The sequence below is a fragment of the Gossypium hirsutum genome, chromosome D02 (genome assembly GCF_007990345.1).
Source record: "Gossypium hirsutum isolate 1008001.06 chromosome D02, Gossypium_hirsutum_v2.1, whole genome shotgun sequence".
Taxonomy (NCBI): Eukaryota; Viridiplantae; Streptophyta; class Magnoliopsida; order Malvales; family Malvaceae; genus Gossypium; species Gossypium hirsutum.
In genome coordinates this window covers 64,987,230-65,001,595 of record NC_053438.1, presented here as the reverse complement: position 1 = coordinate 65,001,595, position 14,366 = coordinate 64,987,230, and the positions used below count along the sequence as shown (strand labels likewise).

The 14,366-nt window shown below is 32.3% G+C and overlaps 1 protein-coding gene across 3 annotated transcripts; it reads left to right on the top strand.

The window, feature by feature from the left end:
- Window positions 1-955: 955 nt before the first annotated feature.
- LOC107909497 (prohibitin-1, mitochondrial) lies at window positions 956-4,671 on the top strand. 3 transcript variants are annotated; one of them, XM_016837034.2, is made up of 6 exons: window positions 956-1,110; window positions 1,971-2,158; window positions 2,420-2,536; window positions 3,334-3,504; window positions 3,594-3,806; window positions 4,139-4,671. In XM_016837034.2, the coding sequence occupies exons 2-6, from the start codon at window positions 1,982-1,984 to the stop codon at window positions 4,328-4,330; spliced, it is 870 nt and encodes a 289-aa protein (XP_016692523.2). In that variant the 5' UTR covers window positions 956-1,110; window positions 1,971-1,981; the 3' UTR covers window positions 4,331-4,671. The 3 variants fall into 3 exon arrangements, with proteins under 3 accessions (XP_016692523.2, XP_016692524.2, XP_040944944.1); XM_016837035.2 differs by having other exon boundaries at window positions 975-1,106; XM_041089010.1 differs by having other exon boundaries at window positions 999-2,158.
- The last annotated feature ends 9,695 nt before the right edge of the window (window positions 4,672-14,366 follow it).

Sequence of the window (14,366 nt, the reverse complement as noted above, 5' to 3'; positions counted from 1 at the left end):
TATGAGCGAACTTTAGTAAAATTTTAAGCCTATATTCCGAGCTGGGCCGGGCTTGGACAAGCATAAATTGTGTTAACATCATGCTCAGGCCTAGCCAAAACCCGACTCGACCCATGAACACATCTACGCCATGTCATGCCATCCATTTTTTTTTAGTTTTATGTATATTATATTGATTAAAAGGTAAAAATGTCATATATATATATAATATAAATAGTTCAATTTTTTTATAAAAATAATATTTTATAGATTTCTAAAATATATAGATATAAATTTTAAAATGTGTAAATAATATATAAAAATTGAAAATTTTATAAAAATTAGAATTTATTTAAATTTTAGAAAATTGCAAACAAACCTTAAAATTTAAAAAATATATATTCTAGAAAATTCGTAATGAATTTTATTCTTTTTTCCAAAAATTTTAAAATTTAAAAATCCAAAACATTAAATCAAAATTTTTAAAATTCGAAAAATTCAACTAAAAAAAGAAAAAGTCTAGAAATAAAAAAAAGAGAGAAAAGTGTAACACTAAAAATTTAAAGAAAACCAAAACGTATAAAATTTTAAAAAATTGAAAGTATGTATATTGAAAAAATATATTTATGGAAAATATTTAAAATTCAAAATTAGTCAACGACAGTCAACAGTTGTTAGTGTTGGACAATGATAAATTAAAGTCAAAGATTTTTTAATATTTAAAATTTTAATTTCCTTTTTTTTTTCTGATTTTTCTACTTTAATTTAATGATTTTAATTTTTAATAAATTTGAATGGCACATGAGATATTTTGATTGGTTAAATGTGTGATATGGTATATTCTAATTAGTCATTCCTTTTTTTTAATGTTGTTATAAAAAATAGATTAAATCAAATAACAGGAAAAAGGTTAAGTATAGTTTAGATGAAGCCGAAAATAAAATACGAAGAATAAATAATTTTCAATGCAAAAGAAAATAAGATTAATTAGCCCAAGAGTATATCGGGTCGACTGAAAACAAAAACAAAACCCAAAATATAAAACCCTAAACCCTACCTTTTCTCCTTCCTTATTTTGTCGCTAACCCCGGAATCCCTCTATTCCTCTCTTCGAAGGTTGCCATTTTGTAGGTATTTCGATCTGCATCTTCCTCTCTCTCTCTCTCTCTCTCTCTCTCTCTCTCTCTCTCTCTCTTTTCCCAAAAGAAAAGTTTTAGGTTATATTTGCTGCTTTTGTTTGCTTAGAAATTTTGGGCGGAAGTGATCAGCCTTTCGGGTGCTAAATTGAGCGGTTTCTTTTCCCCTCTTTGCATTTCTTCTTGTTAATTCGTATCTCTTGGTCAAGGCAGTGCTACCCGCCACTGTCAAAAGCGGCAGCCTCTTTTTCTTGAGAGCTAGATTGTTAGAGCTGTCAGCTTTGAGGGTCTTAGGGCCCTACTCTTTCTCTTTTACTTGTTTTGCGGTTTGATGAAATGACTGGGTTTTGTTGTACTTTTCTAAGCTGTTGAGTGAAGCCCATTTGCATTGTAATTAAAGATAGAGATTTGAGGCATGATCATGCTGGAATATATAAATATATATGATAATGTGTTTGACTCTATACGATTGAAATGAACGGAAAACTTGTTTAAATATTTTACCTTTATAGATTGTTTAGCAACATATTGTATGAGTCGACGTATTTTGGCTGTGTTATGTTCTTTGTGGAGGCAGTATATTGTATTTTCATGACAAGGAAATAGTTTGGGTGCTTAGACATCTTTCCGCTAGATATTGCTTATAATTTCTAATTATATAGGGGGGGAAATGTTTGGGGCCTCTTCTCCTATACAGATTGTAAACATGGATTGTCATATGTGAATATGTGTGTGTTCGGATAGTTTCTTTTTCTGAGTTAGAGTTGCTAAGCTATTTCTCTGACATCTCACAATGGGTTTAATGTTGATCTTTGGGGTCTTCTGCAATTTGACATCTAATGTTTAACTTTTTAGCATTGAGCAAAATGAATCTCAACAACCTCAAAGTTCCTAAGATGCCTGGAGGTGGAGCACTTCCTGCTTTGCTTAAGATTGGAGTCATTGGTGGGCTTGGCCTCTATGGAGTTGCCAATAGTCTCTACAATGTTGACGGTGGTCACCGAGCAATTGTTTTCAATCGGATATTGGGCATCAAAGATAAGGTCATAATTTTACTGGTTGTCATGTTTTTTAGAATGCATCTTCTTCCCTATATCTGTTGTTTGTGGATATTATAGTTCTTTACAGAACTTGCATACTATGGCTTCTATAAGGAATTGATTAACTAGTAGCCTTGTGCTATCCTTTCTTGAATGGCCAGATTTTTTTCTGCTGTCCTTTTGACATTCTTGTTTACAATTTTTTTTCTTTGGGCTTAGCTTCTGTCTAGCCGTATGCCATAAACTTTAATGATTGCGCTGCAGGTTTATTCCGAGGGGACACACCTTATGATACCATGGTTTGAGAGGCCTATTATCTATGATGTCCGTGCAAGACCTCATTTAGTTGAGAGTACTTCTGGTAGTCGTGATCTCCAGATGGTAAATGCTACTTTTCAATTTTCACTTAGACTTTTTTGCTATCATTACCTCGTTGCTTTTTAGTTCTCTAAATCTAAAATGATACTAACCGGGGATTCAAAAATTAAAATATACAAATATCCTTATGAATTTCAAATGCACACTAAATATGCATTCAACAAATCCATGAATTTGAGAAATAATCATAAATGCTATATTTATAGGTGTTTTATTTCACAACTACACTATTTTTTAATCTAAATTTCCAAATACAACCTAAGCATGGGGTTTAGATCCTTAAATTATGAATTTATGTTCTCAGTCAATCAGATGAATATTTCATTACTAGTTGGTACATCAAGGCTTACTAAACAAACAGCATTACTTAGATTTATATATTAATTGCTATATTTTGTGTACATATTAATTGTAAATGTAATCATTTCTTTTCCTTCTATGTCATACCTCCTATCAAGCTTTTAATTTTAAAAGTTTATGTAATGGTTGTTCCATCTTTTAAGAATTATTTATTTGTGTATATTCAACCTCTGATATGGACATATGAGCTATGAATACAATATATGAAATTTGCATTCTTTTTACGCTAAGTGAAATGCTTACATTTCATCTTATCATTTTAAAAGGTTCCATAACAGAGTACCCGTGAGGCATTTTTATGCTTTTCCCTTTCTTGTTGATGCTACAGCATACATGCATTTGCAGAGTTATATTAGGTAGAAACTTAAAATAGGAAAATCTTGTGGGAAGTAATGCCTTAATTAGACACTAAACCTGCTTCTGAACTATATCCTCTGCAGGTCAAGATTGGGCTTCGAGTTCTCACTCGCCCTAAGTCAACTCAGTTAACTGAAATTTATCGAACCCTTGGTGAGAACTATAATGAGAGGGTCCTGCCTTCAATCATTCATGAAACTTTAAAAGCTGTTGTTGCTCAATACAATGCTAGCCAACTCATTACTCAGAGAGAGGTAGATATCCTGTCATACATTTTAGATGCCCCAATAATAGCATAGATGGTTTGGATTAACTGTCTGAAGTTGAACTGTTGTGCTTTTAGAATGTCAGTAGGGAAATCCGGAAGATTCTGACTGAAAGGGCAGCTTACTTCAACATTCAACTTGATGATGTGTCCATCACAAGTCTGACTTTTGGGAAGGAATTCACTGCTGCAATTGAGGCGAAACAGGTGGCTGCACAAGAAGCTGAGAGAGCTAAATTTATTGTGGAAAAAGCTGAACAGGACAAGAAAAGTGCTGTCATCCGAGCACAGGTGAGATACATAAAATAGACCCACACTCTATGGCCTTGGTAGTTATGGATGTAAGGGGGGAAACGAGGAAGTAAAATTAAGGACCAAAAAAGAAGTCAAGGTGCTGAAATGGATGAGTTTTTTTATAATATTAGATGATAAATGCAGCTTAAGGGAATATCAAGTAGATCTGGTAAAAAGGATACCTTTCTTATAAAGGGTAGAAGATAATCTGAAACATACGTGAATTTCAGTTTCAGCTTCTCTCAGAAAATTCTGATATTTGGCTTAATATGATAAAATGGATCTTTTTTTCTCTTCTGAAGTAATTTATTTGTTTTTCTGGTTTGCAGGGAGAAGCCAAGAGTGCCCAACTCATTGGTCAAGCAATTGCAAAGAACCCAGCATTCATTACATTGAGGAAAATTGAAGCCTCTAGAGAGATTGCACAGACCATTGCAAATTCAGCCAACAAAGTCTTCTTGAACTCAAAGGATCTGTTGCTGAACCTTCAGGAGATGGATCTTGAATCCCACCCAAAGTAAAATGGTTACCTTTATTTCACACTCGGTTCAATAATTCCATTGTGAGAACGTTAAATACAAACTTGAAGGCTTTGCTGTCGTCTCATGGATTTTGGAAGGATTTATTGTCTTTAAGGATCAGTGTTCAAACATCATATCAGTTGATCCATATGGGGCTGTTTATTTGAGGTAGAGAAGAGCTATTGGATATATGGTAGTGGGCAATTTTATCTTTTATTCAAATTAATACCTTACCCAATGGAACTAATGGACCTGTTGGATGTGGATTTATGTAACTTGGATTAAGGTCAAGGTCGAGTTGTGGAATGATAGGAATCCCATGGTGTTTCGGCTTTGTCTTATGTAATTTGCTTCAACTATTTGACCCTGCCAAATAGACCTGAAACAGCCCCGGATAGTTTGATCCGGTTTATGGTTTGGTTGGCCACCCCTAGCCTAGACCTGTACTCCATTGTTTGTTCTTGTTAAACTAGTTTGAATTGCTTCAACTAAAATTAGCTCCCGAAATATCTGGCCGAGGCTACCAGAATAGTGTGTTCATACGAACAATCTTGACGGTGGCAGCCAAAATCATGTGTCTAACAATGTCGACTCTTGCAAGTTGTAAGATGTCTCCTATTATTGATTGACATCGGCAATGAAGTCCCGCATTTCGTTTTAAGAGTAATTTAGATGTGGTGTGATTAGTTGTACATAAGCAGTAAGGAAAGAGCGTCTCCCAAAATTTAAAGTTTGATCCGTGTGGTATTGTTGAAGAAAATCAGTTTTTGAGGATTGAATAAGAAAACTTTACCAATGAGGCTATTTTGACCAAGGTAGTCAATATTGTTTCGGATTATATTTTCAGTGCTATTGGTATGCATAGATAACAATATGTTTTGGTGTACTATTTCGTATTTACCGTTGTTTTTATTATATAATTACTGGTTAAACTTTATATGTAATAGTAAATATATCATATTATGTTTCATATTATTTTTTAGGATAAATTGTCTAATTAGCCACTCCATTTTTTGGATGCTTTCATTTTGGTCACTCGAACGAAAATGCTAGTAATTTAGTCACTATTGTTACTATAATTAAACATTTTAGTCACCGTTACATATTTTTTTATTATTTTTTACCCCTGGTTACTGTTCATCTTTCTTGACGCTTCCACATTCTTCTTCTTCCTTTGCTCCCTGCTTCCAGCTGCAATCTCTTACCCTTAATAATGGGTTTCGCCTAGTTTCAGAAGACAGTCAATCTGTTTATCAGGTACTGTACCAAATACTATCAAATATTTCATTTTCTTGCTTTTCTCTGTTGTTCATGTAATGTTTGCTTTGTTTTCTCTACTTGTCTGAGAACATCGAGAAAGATTACATATGATAAGCCTCGTTAATTTTATGGTTTGTTCACAAAAGCAAATCCACTGTTGTGAATTATTAGAAGCTAAAATATCATATTTTGTGGATAACAGGATGTTTGGTTTTAGGATTATATATTATGTTGAATTGTTTGATCACTTTCAGTGGAAAAAGAACTGAACTTTCTTACTACCATTTGGTATTTTCTGTTTTAGCAACTCTTGAGAAAGAAAGCAAATGAAAAATAGCCAAAAGTAAAAATCAAATGAAACTGTACCAGGTTTGAAATTTCTCTGCAAGGAATTAAATTATGGTTTTAAACTTTTTTAAGGGTGTCGATGTTACTATATTTTACAAGCTTTGTAGTTGGAACTCAGTTGCGAGTGTGCAATATGTTTGATCTTGTTGAAGTTTTTCCATGTCACTAGAGGAGTATATCCCTATTTCGAATATGGGTATTTCAAAAAAGAAATAGTTGGAGCAACATAACGATGTAGTTGCTATTTGGAACTTTTCTTGTCTTGGTGACATCGATACTTGTTGGATACATCAAGTTGCTGCTTTGGTTCGGTATTAATGGCCCCTCTTGTGTTCTGAAGGGTATTCAAATCAAACTAAAAGTAGCGAAAAAGAAGTAGATAAGTTAATAAAGGTTGAACCCCACGGAAGTGGAGCATGTGGGGGTAGCAAAGCTAGACTTCTCAGAACCCCAGTATCTGGGGGAGGGCACAGTACAACTTCAGCGCATGGATTACCTCGGTCGGCCTTGGCTGTCGTAATCTGATGGAACAACTATGGTGGAGATTGAAGGTAAATATGATATAAATATAAGTAATAAAAGAAATGGACCAACCCTGAAAAAAGATCTTTTCAATTACAATTCTTTAATATCATAATTTTTTTTTTGTTATACTTTAAATTGTCATATTTGTGTATTTATGATCTTTTAAGTAAATAAGTCATCTTAAGTTGCACATACAGTGGATTGAACCAGCTAAAAAATATTGATAAACAGTAATTGGGGTAAAAATAAGTCAAAAATGATAATGTGGCATGCGCCATCAATAGTCGTTAGGAATTTAATAATTGGGTGACTAAAATGTTTAATTATTGTAATGATTATGACTAAATTATAAGTATTTTTATTCAGATGACTACACGTGTTATGTGACTAACTAAATAGTTTAACCTATTTCTTACTAATAATAAATGTAATAATATTTTTTATTATTTATTCATTTATTAACATTTTTAACTATTATCAATATAGATATTTTTTAAAGATGGAATATAATTCTTATTTAAATTAAATTTTTAAAATTTATCTGACGTGATGTTTTGTTTTACTTATTCATTTCAACTTTTTGAATGTTACTTTTTTTCTTTCCATACCTCAATTTTTGAGATTTTAATGTTTATTGTATTCTCTTTTTTATTTTCTTTTCTCTCTTCTATTTTTTTTCTGTTCTCTTCTCGCAGCTGGTTCATTTTTTTCTGTAGTTCTTTTTCTTTTCACTCACAAGTTTTAACTCAAGTTTCACCGGTACATCATTTTTCGGAAACAAGTCGAAATATGTCGATACATGCGGGATAGGTCGGAATTTGAGTCAAAACGAAATCTATATTATATTACTTCAGTTTATGTCCGGAACGAAGTGTACCGGCTGATACAATTGGTATTGGAACAAAATCGACCACCATGCTTTGACCCTTCTTCCATGCCATTTGAATGCTAAAAGAGTTAAGGCCGTGGGTAGTGCTTCTGTTTTGATCGAGGGTTGTATTATAGGCCGCGAATCAAATCTCATAACCATTGTGTACAAAATCGCCCTTAGAGGTTAAGTAATTAAACGAGGTTCATTTGACCCACTTGAACTAGCACGATTTGTGGAACACATGAAGAAGTTTATTTATTTGAACCATTGGCGGTTTATTGAAACACTCCAGTAAAATTAGAATTGCTATGGTGAATATTGTAATTCCTAATGGATAAGATTGTATAGAATTCAAATCTCTTAGGATTCTCATATTGTAGATATGCTTTAATCTCAACTGCCGATGTAATTCAAATTGTATTGTTGGATTTGAGGGAGCTCAACTATAAATGGAGGCATTTCCCTTCATTAGTAATCACTCAGTTGCAATTCTTCAAAGTAATAGAATGCATTGAAAGCATTTACTCAAGCACTTGGTAGTGCATTTGCTTTTTTTGTCACTTTTTTGTTTGTTTGTTGCTTCTTTGCTTTTGAGAGTTTGCTTTTGCTTTATTTTGGTGCCTTAGAAATTTTTTTGAGAGTTTTTGACTTTTCGAGAGAGAAGTTGATTTAGGCGAATTTGAAGCAAAGGAATTGTCTAAAGCTGCGTGGTTTGCCAGACTATATTTCTAACCTCGCGACTATTGGTATTAGGAGCCAGTGTTCGAAAAGACGTCGATTGAGATGATGAAAGGAGTAGATGAGTAGATTGAGCCTATGGTGTAACACCCCTAACCCATATTCGTCACAGAAACAGGGTTACGGAGTATTATCGGAGTTCACGAATCAATTACAGACATTTCATATAATTTTACATTCATATAAAAAATCAATTATAATTAAATCATATTGCCCCTTATATGAGCCATCGAGGCCCAAATTATGCAATAGAAACAAGTCGAGACTAAACTGGGTACTCAGAGAATTTTTCGCAAAAATATCAAAAATTTTCTAAGGTGCAGGGGACACACGCCCGAGTGGTCAGGCTGTGGGTCTCACACGGTCAAGAGGCACGCCCGTGTCTCAGGTTGTCTGGGCATTCAAAATAGGGACACACGGCCGTGTCTCAACCCGTGTCCAAATTAGGGTGATCACTGACTTGGGTCACACGGCCAAGCTACACGCCCGTGTGCTTGGCTGTGTGAAAATATCTGAGCATTTCGTTTTGAAATTTTAATAATGCAGGGGACACACGGGCAAGCCACACGCCCATGCGTGAGACACACGGCTGAGACGCATGCCCGTGTCTCTGCCCGTGTGGACGAAAATAGGTCATTTCCAATGCCACATTTCTCACCCAAACTTGGAATCAACCTAACCAAACATCTTTGGACATCAATAGACCATAATAAGACATTCAACCAACCCAAAATCAAGCTTTATACTTAACATCTTACCACACCCGTTCAAGAATCTTTACTTACCGACTTGACCATATATATATAAGCTCATTTGTACCAAATTTACCAATTTCAAACCAACCATCAATATTTTTATAAGTTATCCATCATTCAACCATACTAGCACACATTAAGTAAATTCCACATTCGTGTAACAACTAGTTCATGCTTCATTAAATCAAGTAATATCATTTCTATGTATTTTAGGTGTATACGGGTATAGTTCATTTTAAATTCAAGTTGTCTCATGTCAGAACTTTGCCCGTTGAACTATTTAAAATATCGATGGATACACGGGTAGCACACACGAAGTGCACAAATCTGAAATCCGTCAATTCATATTTGGGAATGCTCATATGAGCACATAAACGGAAAGCTCTCATTCGAGCCATGTAATAGGAAGCTCATGTGAGCCATGTAACGGGTAGCTCCGAAGAGCTATTAGTTGGGAAGCTCATGTAAGAGCCTTTAATTGGAAAGTTCAAGCGAGCTAATATCGGGAAGCTATGAAGAGCTAATTATCGGGAAGCTCATAAGAGCCATAAATAGGAAGCTCGCAAGAATCATATAACGAAAAGCTCGTGAGAGCAAAATATCGGGATACTCATGAGAGCTAATAACGAGACGCTCTTTTGAGCTATAGTGTGTCCGCAACACATGCAAGACCACAACCAATTCGGGAACCCGGTATCCATCGAACTTCATTCATCCATACGGGGCTTAATGCTTTTCAGACATTATTGGATATGTGATTGATTTTCATACATGTCAATTACACAATTCACATACATAACATTCAATTCAAACATATAAATTCTCAATTTAGTTACACGAACTTACCTCGACAAGTGTTCGTGTCCGCAAAATCTACTAATCCGCTACTTTCTCTTTTCCTCAATCTAACGTTGTATTTGATCTATCTGGATCTATACGAATGGATTTAACATCAATTTAATATAATTCATATTCAATTCAGTCCAATTCATATCTTAAGAGAAATTACCATTGTCGAAACCACTTTTTGGAATCAAAAAATAGCGTTGACTTAAAAAATGAAAATTGGAGTCGCCACCAATCTTTTTTATTGAGGTGTGATCGGATCACCTCCTAATTTAATCACTTTAATAAAAGTTTAAATTTACTGAAACGATAATTTTTGGTCTACAAAATTTAGAAAACGGGTTTGGGAGTCAGTTACGCACGAAGAAGGATTAGCACCCTCGATACGCCCAAAATTGGTACCTAGTTGATTAATTAATGTCATAATATCGAATATCGAAAACTCAAAAAGATTAAAAATACGATATTTTTATTAAAAATCTTGTATAAATCAAAATGCGTGCTAAGACCCCCTTTATTTCGGGAGATAGAACATCACATCCAATGAGTTAGGATGTGATGTTTTGCATCCTCGAAAATGAGCTTGTCTTTTGATTTTTAAAACTCATGCAGTGAAGTTTAAAAAGGATATTCAATTGTTTAAGTCAAATGAAAAATCGAAGCCCAATACATTAGGGCATAATTTCTCAAAATTTCAACCATTAAATATTGCCTTTATTATTTTTTGGAAAAAATCCTCATCTCGAGAAAACAACATGTCATATCCAATGCGTTAGGACACAACGTATCGAATTCCCGAGAATGAGCTTTTTATTTATGTGTTTTGATCAAAGAATATTCTCGATTATTTAGATTTAACGAGGAAAATTGGAACCCAATACGATAGGGCTCAATCCTTTCGAAGATCCCAAATACTGAGTATTGCGTAATCTTGAAAGCTTTTGAATAAAATGATTCCCAAAACTTAAACCATATTAAACATAATTTTTGAGCAAATAAAACATGATGGAAATGATAATATGCAATGCGAGGTAATAATTTGTAAACCAAAAAAGTGCTCTAATGGATGACAAATAATCGATGAGTACAAATAAGCAATACAATACACATAAGGGCAATAGTCACATATTATGTAAATACAAACATTAATCTTTGCGAGCTAATCTAAAAAAAAATACCAAACAAATTAACAAATATGAAATGTGACAAGTTTTTGAAATAACTAAAAAACAAACAACGTGCAAGAAGGGAAATTATAATCAATAAATTATACTTACAAACATGAAAATTTGAAATAAATCGAAATAGCATTAAAAATAAATACCACATAAAATAATAGTATTTAAATAAATTTTAAAGTAAATTGTATAAGTAGAAAATCAAAATAAATAGTACACAAAATAACATACATTATATTAATCTAAACAAGTAATACATGAAAACATAATATAAATTATAATGTATGCATATAATAATTTATATAAAAAAGTTGAGACAAACCACGTATATGATAAAATAGGGTTTTAAGATACAAATCATGTATAAATAAAAATAGGTTTTAAAATTATATATATATATATATAAACACATTTGAAAGAAAACTTAAAGTTAACAATTATAATAATATGAAATCAATAATATATATATAGATAAAAATACTTTAATATAAATTATACATGTATATAAAATAATATAATAAAAATATTTTTATATAAATCTTCAAAACATAGAAATATATAAAGTGATTTTTTAAAAAAATACATTACAAAATAAAAATCATTAAAAGTATATATATTATATTGGATTTTAAAGAATAATACATTATAAAATATAATAATAATATATGAAAATAATATAAAAACCTATGGTAGAATAAAATTACGTATATAAAAAGGTTAGATTAATATAAAAATATAATAATGATACTAATAATAATAATAAATTAATATTAACCTCATTAATTTAACAGCAAAAATCACGAAACAATGGACTAATTTGTAATGAAAACGGAAATTTAAGGGCAAATCTGAAATAAATGAAAAGAAAAGGATCGGATCGGATCGAATCGAAACACGCTATACTAGCGGAGGGACCATTTGCACAAATATCCCCCTGAAGTAAAAACACGCGGATCCTTCCCCTGGGTCGGGTCACCGCGTGGGTCAAAAGCCACCACACGTCTTTTTGGCGCTATAGACCTTAGCTCAAAACGGCGCCATATTATACTATTATTTAAACAAAACCTTTTTTTAAAAAAACATTTGCAGCCCATTTTTTTAAAAATTTGCACTCTTCCGCTAGGGTTTTTGAAACCCACCCTCAGGCCGTCACCGACAACCAGGCCGCTCTAAGGCCTCCGATCCTTACCCGATCTCCGATTGCGACGGAGTGGGCAAAGCCAGGTAAACTGCTCGTCCTTTAACTCTTTTTTTCTTATATATGTATACGATAAAAAAAAGTAAAAGAACAAAAAAGAAAAACGCAAAGAAGAAAAAAATAGAAGGAAAAGAAGAAGGAATCACCTTCTTTTAAAATTTTTTGATTTCTTTCGTATATTTTTTTATTGATTTCGTATTGTCCGTGTAAAAAAAATTACAAAGGTCTTCCCTTTTGTTTTATAGCCTAAAATATCCGAAATAAATAAAAAAATACAATATATGTTTTTTCTGTGTTATTTTTTCGTCCTATTTGCAGGTACGGAGGCCAGTTGGCGGTGTACGGAGGTAGTGGCGCAGCACGCTCTTGGCTGAGGCGACTGGAGGCGTGCGGTGGCTAGGTCTGCTGTGTAGTTTCAGGGTTTCTGTTTGGGGTTTGTCATTGGATTTTGTTACTAGGCTTGGGATAGTGTCTGGGTAGTTTAGGTTAAAAACGATTTGGGCCATGTTGGGCCTATGTATTTGGACTGTGGACTATTTAAAATTAGGTTTTAATGTTTGTTCAATATTTGGTTTGGGCCCCGGGAAAAATGGGCTATTACAGTCATTTTGCCTCTATCCTTTTAATTAATTACGATTTCATCCTTAAGCTCGAAAAATGAAATTCATGCAATTTAATCCTTATTCCAAGCCAAGCCAATTTTTACATATAACATTAGCAGCCCATGTATGTCATAAAATTTAGAATTTTCCATGAATTTGACATCTTTTCAATTTAGTCCCTAAATCATAATTTCATCAAAATTTCATTTACAAAAGTTGTTTATCTATCAACAACCTTTCATTTTCTACCATAAAACTTCATAATTCATGCATACTCATCCATGGTAAAACCTTAAAACTTTGATAACTTTGCAAATTAATCCCTGAGATAGCTAGATTAAGCTATTACGATCTCGGAAACATAAAAATTATTAAAAACGGGACAAGAATAATTACCTAATTAAGTAAAATAAGTTGGCTTGAGCTTAGGTTTCCATGGCTAGTATTTCCATGTTTTTAATTTAGGAAAGATGATGAAATAAGATGATATTTTCTTATTTAATTAATTTATCATCTTTTATTATTTTATTTTTCCAATTTAGTCCTTTTCTTTAATGAATTTTCCATTGATTAATCACCATACTTATCTACTAACTCTTCTAAATGGTCTATTTGTCATATAAAGACCTCAAATTTTGATTTTCAAAGCTATTTGATCCCTTTAGCTACTAGAATTCAACTTTTGCATGTTATGCAATTTGGTCCTTTTTTATCAATTAAACATGTAATCGGTAAAATTTTCTTAAAAAAATTTTTATACAATATTTCTATCATTATGCAGACCGTGTAATAATATTAAAATAATTATTTTTGGACTCGAATTTGTGGTCTTGAAACCACTGTTCCGATTTCACTGAAAGTAGGTTGTTCATATGGAGACCCGAGGTGGGGGCAAGAAAGTTAATAGATCGAAGGATAGTTGTTAGCTTTAGAAGGTAAGGTTGTAACAACCTATTTTTCAGTGTTGTCGAAAACGGTGGTTTTGGAACCCTATTTCCGACGAGTGAGTGAGTAAATATTATTATTTAATATGTACAAAGTTAGTTTATGGCTTAATTAAATTTTGGTTTTATAATTTTGTTAATCAGATAGTTAATTAAGATAGAAGAACTAAATTGTAAAAGTGGTAAAAGTTAATCGTTATAGATTTTCAATTGTTAAAAGACTAAAATAGTAATTAAACCAAGGCCTAAAGTGAAAAGTAAACCATGTTAGACATTAGTGGACAGTTTGGTATGTTTTAAGTTAGAATAACGTTAATTTATAATTAAATTATTATATGTATAATAAATAAAAGAAAAGAAAAATATAGTAAAACCTCGATAAATAAATATTTGATAAATTAATAATCTTGGTTAAATAATAAATTTTTTTGGTCCCGACTTGAGCCAAGGGTCTAAAATAATAATCTCACTAAATGTATAAGATAATAATTTTTAGAAAAATCCTTAAGAGCCCAAGGAAAATATAAAATAATAATTCATTAAATATGCTAAAAATTTTATATACAATATATAAAACTAAAGTATTTTCTAGACAACTTTTATTTTTTTTCAATTTTATTCTTTGCTAAAACATGCATCTATAGTTAAATGCTTCTTCTTTGCATGTGAATCAAATACAATTTTATCTTTAACTTTTTGAAGGGCTTAAACCATATTTGGTATATTCTTCTCGTGTTATATTAAATAATTCTTCAAGGTATCCACAGCTAG